We start from the raw sequence: 14,656 nt of genomic DNA on the forward strand, positions 1-14,656 counted from the left end.
TAATTTTAAGCAAATAAAGGAAGCATAAGCATTGGATTACATTTTGTTACATTCATTCATAATAACATTTATAATAATAGAGATAACCAAAAATAAAAGTTCTAGATTCATGTAATAGTGATTGAAATCAGCAATCTTCAATCAGCATCTGATGCTACCAATTCAGTTCTTCTTCAACATCTTTTGAAAATAGTAATAAAAATAATTAAAAGTAAAAAAAACAACAAAAATTACATTGACGAACTAAGAAGATTGTGATCTTGGTGGTGGAGGAAGTAACTGATGCATATTTGGAGGACTCTGATTATGATTAGAACCATTTCTCACAAGAAAAGGATGTGAAAGCAACCTCGAAGCAGTCCATCTCCTCGACGGATCTCTCTGCAAACACCTAGAAACGAAATCCCTGAACTCCGGTGAAGCAGTCGTTGGAGCTTCTGGTGGTTGTGACATACAAATTGCACACATCAAACTCGCCCAATCACCTTGTCTACCAACCGCAAATGGAAACCTTCCCATATAAAACTCCAATATACTCACACCTAAACTCCATATATCACCTGCGTATGCATCATATTGTCCATCGTTGATATCGGTGTTTATCCTCTCCGGTGACATGTAAGCAATTGTTCCTACCGATGAATTACACGGATCCATCGTTTGATTCAGAATTCTTCCTACACCAAAATCAGCAATCTTCACCTGTTTCCGTGAATTTATCAAGAGATTCGACGGTTTGATATCACGATGAACGATGTGACGACGGTGGAGATACGCGAGTCCACGGAGGATCTGACGTGCCACGTCAGCAAGTTGATTTTCCTGCGGAATATGTTTCCCTTCGAGAGATCCACCGTCCATGTATTCAAGCAAAACCTGAATCTCAGCGTTGTGATCGTACATCTCATGACACTTGACGACGTTAACATCATCAACATCACGCAAGATCTGGATTTCACGATGGATCTGACGACGAACTGATTCCTCGTGATGTCCGTATATCACCTTCAAAGCATAAGCACGACCGTTGATTCTGTGAACTACTTTGTAAACCGTTCCTCCACTTCCACTTCCGATCCGGTTCAATCTTTCTAGCTCGGAAAACGGAATCACTAGCTGTTGACTTGCTCCTCCGCTTCCGCTACCGCTTCCGTTTCCTCCACCACCGCTGCCACCAGATGGTGGCAGCGGAAGTGGAACAGCGAGGTTAGTGTCACGCTGAGGAAGCGGTAGAGTTAGGTGATCTCTGCGGCGGCGTTGAGGGCGGCTGTTGTTGTTGTTTGGTGAACCGGAAGCGGTGGCTGAACCGGTGGAGGTTGGTGGTGGAAGCTGAATCGGCCTCATCTCATTTCAAATGAAAGAAAATATGAAATAAATTAAATAAAAGTATATGGAGTTTAGATTGATTGATTGATTGATTGATTAAAAATTAATAATAATAAATAACTATGATAGGAAGAAAAGAAAGCATGGTGAGGAGTGAATAGAAGAGAAGAGAAGAGAAGAGAAGGTTCCGGGAAGTGTATGAGAAGCGAAAGAGAAAATTGTTTTGTGATTAGAGAAAAAAAATGAAAAGAGGTGAAGGTAAGGTTATTTGATAGAGAAGAGAAAAGAAAATAAATAGAAAATGAAAATGAAAATGAAAATGTAAAATGAAAAAGTAAGTAATTAATTATTTAGAGCTGAGCCTCTGAGCTAGAGAGGTGGAAGTGAGAGGTTGCTATCAAAAGAGGGAATCCAGATTTAAAAGAGATGGGGTCCACGCGCCACCAGGGCCCGTGCGGAACGTGGACCAATCAGATTCCGGCACTCTTTCTCATGTGTAGGCTTACATCTATTCTATTCATGTACATGGTTGGATTGGATCATTGGATCAAAATCACTTCACAAATGTCTATACTCTATATTAGAGAAAGATTAAGAAAAGGAAAATTAGTTCTTATTGTGAAAATATAACAAAAATTGTTTCTAAATTTTACAAATCGATAAGAACACCTTTTTTTAGATAGGATAAAAAATTAAAGAATCCCCTAAATTATAATGGTGTCAATTAAAAAAAATTATTGATTAATTTTATCTATATTAATTTCTACATTAATGTTATATTATTAAAAATTAAATTGTATAAAGAATTTATAAAGTAAAAAATTATTTAATGTTTTCAATTTTGAGGTATCATTTTTATAGTATATTTGGCTACCCGTTCACGTAGCATGGCTCGATTCTTAAAGATGTGATTTGTGAGAAGCTTCAATTTGTCGTTTTGGTTTAAATGTGTTTCAACCTTTTTCGTTGTAAACAAAACGGTTGTTTAAAGTTGACATCAAATGTATGGATTAATGTGTAACGTAATATCCAATTTGGCGGCTCGATGCTTAATGATGTGATTTGTAAGAAGCTTCGATTTGTAGTTTTGATTTAAATGTGTGTTTCAACCTTTTTCGTTGTAAACAAATGGTTGTCGGTTATTTAAAGTTGACATCAAATACATCGATTAACGTAATATTGGCAAAAAAAAAATGTGTCACGTAAGTTTTCGATAATGTAATATTTAAGTAAGATTCATACATGTTAAATGTTATATGCTCATTTAACATATTTCCTTATACCTAGCACTAACTAATATTTACGCGTAAAAAATGGCAAAGACGATTTGCATATCATTCCCCTGTGAAGGACCAGATGAATATTATAAACACCATACTCCCTTTGTCTCATATAAGTGAGTTTTTTTTGCTCATTTCACGCATATTAAGAAAAAATATATATAAGTGAAAACATAGTTGTAAAACCCGGCTTGGACCGGCCAGTCGGATAGGTTCGACCGTGAATCAGTAAGAAATCGGTTCGAGCTGCTTATTGGATCAGTTATGTTTTCAAACCGGTGGGAACTGTAACGCCCACTTTCGTTTAATCGTTTATTTAATCGAGTTTAGGTGATTATATTAAAATTATATAATATATGCATGATTTTGATATGTTTTGATGATTTACGATGATTTGAATGATTTGATCGATGACGTGATAAGTTATGAGTTTTGGAAGATTTGATAAGGATATGAGAATTATTTTATTGTTAAATAAAATAAAGATTTGAAAATAATATAAAATATTTAGTTGAGGGTTGTTTTGATATTTTAGATAGTTTTAGGGGAGAAAGTGAGATAAGATAAGTAATTAAGAAAATATATAAATAGGGAAGACCTAATTTTTAGAAAAACTGATTGTACGTGAAAACTTTTGGAAAAAGGGAGAAAAAGCTTAGAGAGGAGCAAGAGACCAAGAGGGCTGCGATTTTCTGCAAATTTAAGGTAAGGGTGAGACTAATAACTCAGTAATATTAGTTGTTGTAATTCTGATGAATAATTAGCAAGAATTAGGATTAATTGGAGAAAACGAAAACTAGGTCAAAACCTTAGAATTGATGATCAAACGGTGAGAATTGGTTTAATTGATGTAGAAAGTGTTCCTAGACCTTAGATAATGTTTAGGACGAACTTTGGAATCAAAAACAAGCTTAGAACCATGTGGATCGACGAATTTTTGTGATTTTAGGAAACCTGGCCGTAGCGACATTCATCGCTCGCCACAGCGAGCTATGATCCTCGCCTCGCGAGTGATGAACTTCATAGCTCGCCACGCGAGCCCTTTCCCTTCGCCTCGCGAGTGATTCTGGTATCGCTCGCCACGGCGAACAACCCTTCCTCGCCTCGCGAGCTTAGGCAAATAGCATGTTAGATTTTGTGTTTTCGACTTTTTAGTTGGACCTTGAGTGTCTTTGAGTGCCTGAACATACCTAGTATTGATTAGGAATGAATGTAGGATCAGATTGAACCCAGAACAACACTAGTTTGGGAGATGAGTGGTACTCGCCTCCCGAGCACAACCAGAATGTAGATGCTTGAGTGTTTGTGCGATATGTGTCGCACGTGTTGATCAAGAGTGAACCCCTAATTGGTAATGAAACCTAATGATGACGTTTAATGCAATCTGTAAAGCCTTTAAGACATGTTGTCGTTAATTGAGCATGATTAATGTATTGTACAATCATGTAAGATATGAAAGTTAATTATGATGCAAATGATTTGCTATTGATATAATGATATCATCTTGTTATGTGACTTGTTTATGCTGCTTCCGTTATTTAACTAAGTGCATATGGTATATGATGAAGTTTAGCTCCAAATTATTGGATGCATGTTGATATGTTGATTACGGTGTTTTGTTGTTAAGAGTCCATGCATAGCATATCATTGAGCTTAGTCCTCACCACGTTTATTAGGAGCTTTGTCCTCCGCATGTTTTATAGGAGCTTTGTCCTCCGCACGATTAAAGTATATTAATACTTATGATGACGATTGGTACCACATGCATATAAGGAGTCTAAGAGCATTGTCACATTGTCATGATTAAGATGCCTTGTTGATAATGATTGAATATGTGATTACGTGATAAGTGTTTATCAATTATGTTATGTTGTTCATGATAATTGGATATATGATTACGTGATAACTGTTTAGCAATTATGCAATGTTGTTAAAGAAATGATTATGATGTTAATTTATGATTCGCAATTACATTGATTAATGTTATTTTGTTATGAAATCTCACCCCCTCTGCTTGAAAATGTTGCCCTTCGTATGGGTAACTTGCAGGTGATCGCGCTTAGCGTGCAGTTGCCATCGTGAGTGGCCTTGCCTTCTATGTGTCGTCTAGGTCGCTCTGATACGTAACGGGATAGGGTTTAATGTTATACATGCTTCATTCTCTTAGGTGATTAATATGTTATTTTTATCATGTTATGGATTACGATATGAATTGTTTTGATGGGGCCTACGTGCCAAACTGATTTATGATTTCTGAACTAATATTCCGCTGCTATGTTAAGATATTATGTGAAAGTTAAATTATTATTTAACTGTTTTTGGATTACGTTTCTATGTGATATCCCGTTTATGGTTTTTACTCTGTTAAATGTTTAAGAAATTTGTATATTGAAAAAACGGGGTGTTACAGGAACCGGACAAACTTGGTAAAAACCGATGACCCGACAGTTTGAGTAAACCGGCCGAGTCAACGTAACTTTGACTGAGCCAAGGCAGTTCCTTTAACCCTTGCACCACATGGTTATTTGTGATCAATTCTACTTCTTATTAATATATTTTAAACATTCAACCATTAAAGCAAACACTATGTCTTTTTTTTTTTTTTCCTGCGCTAATGCTGGTCAGTTTTTAGGTACTTTAGGAGACTTCATTTTTAACTCTATTATAGTATTATTGTTAATATTTCTAATTTATTATATTTATAATGAAAATACATATAGTTTTTAATGTTGTTGTTTCTCTCTAAATATATTTATTAAAATTATAATAAATTTCAAATATTCATTTAAATATGATATTAATTTTTGTAAGTATGAAATGCATGTATAATGGTTAATTTTGATGAGTTTTGACAATCGGTAGGTTTTATGAGTTTTTATTTTTGTTTTTTGTGATCGAGTGATCCAGATTAATCTAATCCAACTAAGTTTAATATAAGTACATATTTTTATATAAACCGAGTTATAAATCGAGTTATCTGCTTTAATCTGGTTTAGTCATGCAGTTCAACCATTGATCCAGTGGTTTAACCAACGACTCAGTAACCCAGTGACCTTACCGAGTCGACGACCAGTCCGGTTTTTAAAATTATGAGTGAAAGAGAGAGAAAAATGATTTTAAGTGTCTTGTTAATTATTGATGTAGTACTTCTCATTATCATAAACATAAAATAGAATATACTTCCTCCGTCCCAAATTGTATGTCACTTTGGAAAAAAAATTGTCTCAAATTGTATGTCGCTTTACAATACCAATGAATCATTAGTGTTACTTTTCCTATTATATCCTTCACTATTTATTGCATTCTCTACTTCCAAGTCATTCATTTATCTTTCCCATATCATTTATTAAGGACAATTTTGTAAAACAACTCATAATATCTCTTTCCCACACAAAATTAATTACATTTCTTAATACGTGTGAAATGCCCAAAACGTCATACAATTTGGGACGGAGGAAATATTAAATTAGTAGTGATAATGGTAACAAGTTCCCTAAGGGCAATGATTAATGATTCCATTAAAAGAAACTTTGTCTTGAAAATATAAGTCTTTACATTTTTTCTTCGCAATAATTGCACCCATTTTCCATGCAAATTTATTTATTTTAGTACTTTAACCAATGCCCCAAGGACAATGATTAACATTATTCTTAACGTTATAATTATGAAAAAGTAATTAATATTGTATTGAAAAGTGAAATAAGTCAATTTTGTTGGGATAATTTTTTTTTGGGAGATTAATCACTTTAGGGGGTGTATTGGATTGAGATTTTAAAAGACTATTTTGACATTTCATTGTATCGATATTTTTATATAACTTTTTTTTTTTTACCAATGGTGATTTCTACATAGTGTAACATCAATAAATAAACTAGATATTAATTTAGGTGGCATTTCACATGGGAAAGGTTAATCCTTTCCCACCATGGGAAAGTTGGATTCAATGATTAGATTAAGTGAAAAACATATTTTTAACATGCTCTCTCAACACTAGATTTTTCTTCACACTATCTTCCAATAATTTAAAAATTCTGAAATTTAATTTTTAGAAATTAAAAAAATCGAAAAAAATTCAGATATTTTTATTTTAAATTCTATAATTCATTTATTGAATGTTAGAATTTTTTTTTTGAAAAAATGAAAAAAAAAATTCCAGAATTTTATTTCAAAATATTTTCAAAAATTATTTCAAAAATCTTATTTTCCAAAATTTTATTTTCTTAGAAAAATAAAAAACTTCAATTTCAAAATATTTTTTTTAGGATTTTTATTTTATTTTTCTGAATATCTTATTTTATTATGAAATTAAAAAATATATTCTTTTTAGAAAAATAAAAACTTATCTTAGTTTCCAAAATTTTATTTTTTCAAAAACAAAATTCTAACATTTAATAAATGAATTACAGAATTTTAAAAGAAAGTTATCTGAATTTTTTTTTATATTTTTTCGATTTTTTAATTTCTGAAAATTAATTTTTAGAATTTTTAAATTGTTGGAAGATAGTGTGAAGAAAAATCTAGTGTTGAGAGAACATGTTAAGAATATGTTCTTCACTTAATCTAATCACTGAATCCAACTTTTCCATGGTGGGAAAGGATTAACCTTTCCCATGTGAACACACACCATTAATTTAATGTCTTAGATTTTTATGTTGATGCTATGATGCCTATTATTTGAAGAGTAATGATATTTGTACAATTTTTTGTGAACAACTGCTTTGACAACTTTGTTTTTCTCTATTTTGATTGGTCAAAATTAATAGAAAAGAAAATGATAAAGAGAATAAAAACTTAATATGAATATGAGAGATAAAATTATCAAAAAATAATTACAAATTGATGTACAAATATCATTTTTCTTATTTCAATGAGCTCACGTAAGAATTTTGTTTCTCAGTGGGTTGTGGTAGAAGAATCCTTATGATGGGGTTACATGTAGCGTTGACGTGCCTTAGCGATTATGATGAGGACCTCTAAGGAGCTCAAGGGCAACCACACTGTCAATAGTAGAGTAAGATTTAGAAAAAGGAACATTAATTCTCAAATTGTGTATAACAATTAAAATTATTTAAAAAATTACAAATGCATAAGAACATTCATTTTTTATTAGGATAAAAATAATAAATTATTGATCAAATTGTCGATATTATTAGACTGGACATCTATCAAATAATAAAGGATCGTATAAATTAACTTTTATCGATAATAATTTCTACATCAATGTACAAAAAAATTAAATTGTATAAAGAAATTATAAAGTAGAAATTTATTTGATTTTGAGGTATCATCTTTAGAATTAACATCAAATGTATCAATTAACATTTAACAAGGCGGTTCCTAAAAAAAATGGCTTATTTGATTCATTGGTCCCCTAAATAATTTCAAGTTTTCATTTTGGTCCCACAATTAATAAAACGTATATTTTGGTCCCTCATTTCTTCCTCCGTTTGCCAAATAAATCCTGACTGTTAAGTTTAACCTCAAATGTCTGTGGTCCACCATAGATCTTGTAACACCCCGTTACCCAAAAGCAATTAAATAGCAAATATACATCAGAGTAGTTCCACAACGGGCATGCTACACGTCATTTCAAAATTTCTTAAATAGAAAATAAAACTATTTAATCAAGCAACTTATTATTTATGAAAACATAGCAGCGGAATAGTTTTCAAAATCCATAACCTCATGAACATCCAACAATAGTCTAAGGCATTAAAGGCCTTAACATAATTCAACATCATAGTTCAAAGACAACAAAAGGCTCCACACCATAAGTTCCAAAATTTGATACATGGAAAGGAAAAGCAACAATAATAAAAATGATAAATCCCATCCCACGTATCAGAGCCCTAAACACGACTTTGAGCCACCACCTACTACTCAGGATCACCTGCAAGTTACCCATAGGAAGGGCAACATTTTCAAGCAGAAGGGGTGAGATTCACAACAATAAATATAGATATTAAAATCATCAATTGAATCTAACACCCTAATCAACAACACTTTATCTTGTAAACAAATATATGTATAAGTCACAAGCAACAACAACATCAACAATACACCATGATCACAATGAATATATATATAAATGCATATTCAACACCAACATCATCCATCAGAAAATAACTGAAAATCAACAACCAAGACTCATGCAAATGACATGACCACTGCTAAGACACCATCTTAGACTTCTTAATGAAATGCAATATGCATGTGGTACCAAACAGGACCGAAGCCCTCACCGCTTTTGAATGGTTAAAGCATTCATCAGGACCGAAGCCCTCACCGCTGTTGAGCAACTAGTACTCCAGGACCGAAGCCCTCACCGCTGTTGAGCAACTAGTACTCCAGGACCGAAGCCCTCACCGCTGTTTTATGCATATGCAATGGACCTACTTGTGTATATCTACATACAACTGACCATGCAATGCAACTCCATGTGACTCCACTTTAATAATATGTATGATTCAATAATTAACATACATTTAAAATCATCATCAGTATTCATCAATCCAGCAATCCAATCAACCAAAATAATGTGTAATTATATACAACCATGCTCAAATACAACAACACCAACCACTACTAATCATGCAAGCAAGTCAACACTCAGAAACTGTGCAACTCGCCTCGCGAGCACATCTGCTCGCCATGGCGAGTTCACAAAAACACTAGCTCGCCATGGCGAGTTCAAGGCGAACTCGAGGCGAGTGAAAATCAGGTACTCTCGGGAAAAATGCCATTTTCTCACTCAAATCCAAATTCTAAGTTCCCTACTCATCTTTTTAACCTAAAACTTTCACCATTCATCATTAAAATCATCTAGGTACTTTAAACCATCCCCAAAACGTCTTATAACAACTTTTCAAAAATCAAGTTTTATCATGGGCTACTCGCCATGGCGAGTTGGACTGCTCGCGAGGCGATCTATGAAGTTGCTCACTCGCCATGGCGAGCACAGCTACTCGCGAGGCGAGCGATGAACTTCTGTACGGGCAGAAAACTGGTTTTACCCAAAAATCCCATTTTTCTTCCAATCACTCCCCAAATCAGTTTACAGATACATAATTAAGGGTTCTATGCAACCAGAACCCAATTCTAACATCAAAAACATGCTTACAACTTCAAAATCATCATTCTATCATAAAACCCCAAATTCCCAATTCCTCATCAAAACCTGTTAAATACGAAATCAGAATTTAATAACTACACTCTTGAAGTAAACCTCACCCTTACCTTAGAATTGCAGAAAGAAATGCACAGCAATAATCAACTCTAGGTTCTTCCTTGGTTCTCTCTTGCTTCCTCCCAAAACTGGTTCTACGTGAAACTGTTTTTCTAACTTCTCTGTATTAACTTCCCACTTAATGTAACTCTCTTCTATTTACACTTAACTCCTCATAATTTCTACTAACTCCAATTAATTCCCCAAACGCCAAAATAATTATTATTTCATACTTATTCTAATTATTATTAAATAAACTATATAATAAAATAATACACCACATAAAACACTCAAAAATCACATATATATAAATATATGCATATACTCCACATAAATCACCAAACCTCATATATAATTATATATATATATATACCCCACATAATAAAATAATTAAATAAATAATTAGGGCGTTACAGATCTCATTAACTTAAACCGTTTCATTTTTTTTTAAAAGATAACCAATGGATTAGAGAGGTCTATTTTATCTTACCGAATGCCTCCAACACCTAATTTTTTTTCTCTTCTTCTTCATCTTCTACCTTTTCATCCAGTAAACCAAAACGTTGCCTCGTCACCTTTGCATAACTCAAATACATGAAATTGGTACCTCTATCCTTCCTTCCCTTAATGAATACAACTGCTACTTCATCACATTCATCCAAACTCAACAACAAAAAATCCATAACAAATTTATTCAATCAAATCCATTTTCAACATGAAGAAAACATAAACAAATGAAAGCTTAAACAAATTAATTTCTTTTCAGCATAAAACCCCATAAAAATTCATGCCTTTGCTGATTGTATATTCTCCGTTTTTAGTCCTATCCATCGTCGTTGTAACCACCGTAACATTCTGCACTTTCAACGCCGCCGAAAACCATAAAACCGTAAAATTGATTTCGCTAATTTCGCGTTCTGAACAAGTTGCTGAACTGGGAGATCTAAGTCGAAATTACATGAGCAGCGATCCCTTATAACAGAGGAATCAGGTAATGAAGAAGGAAAAGGATTTTTCAGAAGAGAATTGGACAGAGTTTGTTTCTTCGGCGCCGGAGAGAAACAGTTGTTCTTGTGGTGTAGTTTGTGATCAGAGAGCGAGAACGAAATCAAAGGAGAAGAATTCGTGTGTATTAATTCAGAAAACGTTGTGTATGAATTTTGTTATGGGTTTGTGTTAATTTAGGATTTTGTTGGTTTTTTGGATTTGTTAGGGTTTGTTTGAAGTAATGAAAATGTGGTTGAACTGTTGATGTGAATAATGTCCGTGAGAAGAAGAAATTGAAGTTGGGTTTTGGATTAGGAAGAAGAAGAAAGATGGAAGTTCTGGGTTTTGGATTGGGAAGAAGAAGAAGAAGATGAAAATGGAAGTTCAGTTTTGGATATGAAGAAGAAAGGGGTAAATCGATAATTACACGTGCTGTTTTTTTATGATAAATCTAACGGTCCTATTATGATAAATAGATTGATTGGTTAAAATTAATAAGGTCTACGATGGACCACTTTTAAGGTTGGTCCACTATAAACATTTAGAATTAAAGTTAACAGTCCGGGATTTATTTGGCAAACGGAGAAAAAAGTGAGGGACCAAAAGATACTTTTTATTAATTGTGGGACCAAAATGAAAATTTGAAATTATTTGAGGGACCGTTGGATCAAATAAGCCAAAAAAAATTAACAAGGCGGGTCATGTACAATTGCAACAAAATTTGAAAGAAAAAAAACTCGTATCTTCGAATAAAATCGTTCACTAAATCTCATTTTCCTGCAGGTGAAAGTCCAAAAGACTAATAATTTTACTGTCAATTATATATTATCCATAGTTTTTTTTTTTAACAAAAATAAACGATATTCATTCATTCAAATTGATAAAGTACATCGATACAATACAAATCCAAATTCGTTAAAAACAAAAAGGGTGAATCTGTGAACAAACTCACAACATCCATGTTAATAGCATAAAACGGGAAAGTACATATGCCTACAAATATGACTAATATGACTATATTCATGTCTCCGGAATACTCATGTCTCCGGTTCTGCAACGTTGACGACGCTAAAGTCATTGTCATTGATCGGATCTACACTTGCTCAAAGTTAATCTTTCAACCTGAATCAAATAAACACCGCACTAAGACGGGAAATAAAAAACACATCACACAAAGGCGGGAAATCAAAACAAACAGAGTCGTTCAGAGACGACGAAATCATAGAAACAAACGAAAGAAAGCAGAAAAGATGTGAAATCACTTATTGAATTAGGATAGAAGGAAAAACAATTCGGAGGGGTGATTTTTGGGTCAAAATTGACCCTAAATCACCCCTCCAAAAAGAAGAAAAGGGTGACAACTAGGGTTTGAGAAAGAGAGAAGAGAGAGAGAAAGAAACGAGAAGAGAGAGAGAGATGGCTCCACCCTGCTATATTATCCATAGATAAATATCTATTCATCTGTAAGTAAAAGTCATGTTTAAATCATTATTAGTATATTTAACAACTTTGTTGTCTCTAAGTATAAATTGTGTTGGAACTTGTTTTTCAATTTTTTTTTTTAAATAAAAATTGTCAAGATTATAATAGGGCCTTTGCCACAAACCATCCTATAAATTAGGAAAAAATACAAAGACCTCCCCTCAGTTTTATCTAAATGTAACAAACCTCCTCTCTATTTTTCCAATTATCACCAACCTCCCCTACTGTTAATTTCCGTCAAGTTGCTGTTAGAGGAGAAACCTCATTGTTTTAATAGTTATCGTCGTCGTTTCCATTGTTCATCACATCGTTCTTATATAGGCATTCAGTTGTTCTCATCTTTCTAATGCTCATACGTGTAATATTGGTTGTTCACTGTTTTTAAATTGTTACATTTGACCATAAATTTATGTATCTCCTCACAAGTAATTTGGTATAGTAGCATTAGTCATAGAAAATTGAAGCAGCAGCAGAATTAGTTATTGAAATTTGATTTTTGTACTTATTGAACAAAAATGGGTTGTTTTTTTAGTTAAAGTCACAAATGAATAATCTTGAAGGGAAAAAAATGAAGATAGACCTAGGTGGAAAGTACGATAGTATTGGTCAGACAAAAACATATAACTAAAGTGGCAAATCTAAAGCAAAATGTAAATTTACTTAGAAGCTATTAAGAGAAGATAACCAGACATGACCAAGGGAAGAAAGTTCAGGGTATGTGTCATTTGTTTAGGGAAGAAAGTTCATGCATTTTTGTGATTTAACGGAAAAACTAAAGGTGTTAATGAATGAGGGAAGTGTTTGTGTATTTGATGATAATTTAGGGGAGGTTAATGTACATTTTAAATTAATGAGGGAAGTGTTATTTAAAGAGATCTTAGGGGAGGTTAGTGTAATTTCCTCTATAAATTAATGTACCACATAAGTTTATTTAAGTGAGATTGATCTTTATAGATCATCATCACATGATCATTAAACATATTTTTTTTTGTTACAAGGATAAAAAAGAAACAAAAAGAGAAAGGAAAATAGGAAAAGAACAGAAACAGCTAGTTCCTAAGGAATAAAGTTCCCATCTCATCTGTCAAAAGCAGCGACAGTAGATCTTTAGGAGGAGATGAGTAGACAGTTAAATCAACATCAGTTGTAGCTCATAACTTCGCAATAAAATCCGCACAATGATTACCCTCTCTGGATCATTAAACATATTATGTTAGCCTCTTAGGATAAAGTTTATTAAGAATCTACCTTAATCCAGAAATTGCAATTTTATGGATATATTTGTTCTATGTTAATAAATATCAATTTAACATACTTCAATATCGTTCACATTTGTTCTTTATGGAAAAAAGATGATGAAGACAATAATATTCCTTATTCTTTCGTACCGTCGTTAAAGAGTGTTGGTCATCGACGGATTCTTTGGATAATATAAACATCATAACATATATTTTTTTTACTCAAATAGATAAACTTAAAAAAAAAACTGTTTTTTATTTTATTTTATAGAATTTAGGGCCTAAGCCAATGTATAAAAAACGAATACAAAGATTAGTGGCGAAGAACCTGACCCAATGTATAACCACACAATCATACCCATACCCTATCGGGAATATACAAGTCAACAAGTGTGGTACAAAAAAATTAGCAAAAACTCTAAGGTATTTAAACAAAACGCAAAACAAACACCTATCCAGTGCAATCCATTTGAACCTACACAGAGCACGCATGGGTTAACATATTATGTTTAAAGATAAAGCTGTTGGAGAAACTAAATTAACACACATTGAAATTTTAATGACGTGATTGTTAATTTTAAAAATTCATATTTTATTTTCCACTAAAAAATTCATATACTCTCTCCATCTCAAATTATAGGTCAGTTTTATAAGTTCACAAAAATTAACAGACATATTTTTCAGAGGAAGGAGGAAACTTTGCAGGCTCTTTATGAAAGGGTGAAGCTTCAATCATATTGATGGTTTAAGTCAAAATATGTTTGATTAAATTTTGAGTGCCAATTATGAACGTTGAATCATGTTTACTGTTGTGTGATATTCTCTGCTACTTTGTCGATCTTCTTTCGTGCATCTTGTGTTGAAATGGTTTGATTTTGTTTTTTAATATATCTTTGTTTTGGCCTTTTCAAAAAAAATAAAATAAGAGAAAATAGAAATTATGAGTCACTTTGTAGAATATCTATCATTAATTTTATGAGAAAGAAGTTAAAAGAATTGAAAAAATATATAGAGTAATAAATGGTAAAAAGCATAATAGAAAAATAAATATTAGTGTTTTATTAATATTGTAAAATGGAATAGATTACTTTTTTTGGTTAGAATGATAAATATTATGG

At 32.6% G+C, this 14,656-nt stretch overlaps 1 protein-coding gene across 1 annotated transcript; it reads right to left on the minus strand.

Moving 5' to 3' along the window:
* Positions 1 to 1,573, minus strand: LOC11420464 (mitogen-activated protein kinase kinase 4). Its single transcript, XM_024782424.2, has one exon. It carries the CDS (start codon positions 1,342 to 1,344, stop codon positions 244 to 246), a length of 1,101 nt encoding a protein of 366 aa, XP_024638192.1. The 5' UTR covers positions 1,345 to 1,573; the 3' UTR covers positions 1 to 243.
* Between the last annotated feature and the right edge of the window lie 13,083 nt (positions 1,574 to 14,656).

Source organism: Medicago truncatula, chromosome 4 (genome assembly GCF_003473485.1).
Source record: "Medicago truncatula cultivar Jemalong A17 chromosome 4, MtrunA17r5.0-ANR, whole genome shotgun sequence".
Lineage (NCBI taxonomy): Eukaryota > Viridiplantae > Streptophyta > Magnoliopsida > Fabales > Fabaceae > Medicago > Medicago truncatula.

Coding starts and splice junctions, on each gene's coding strand:
- LOC11420464 (XM_024782424.2), bottom strand. CDS start 1,344: ATGAGGCCGATTCAGCTTCCACCACCAACCTCCACCGGTTCAGCCACC.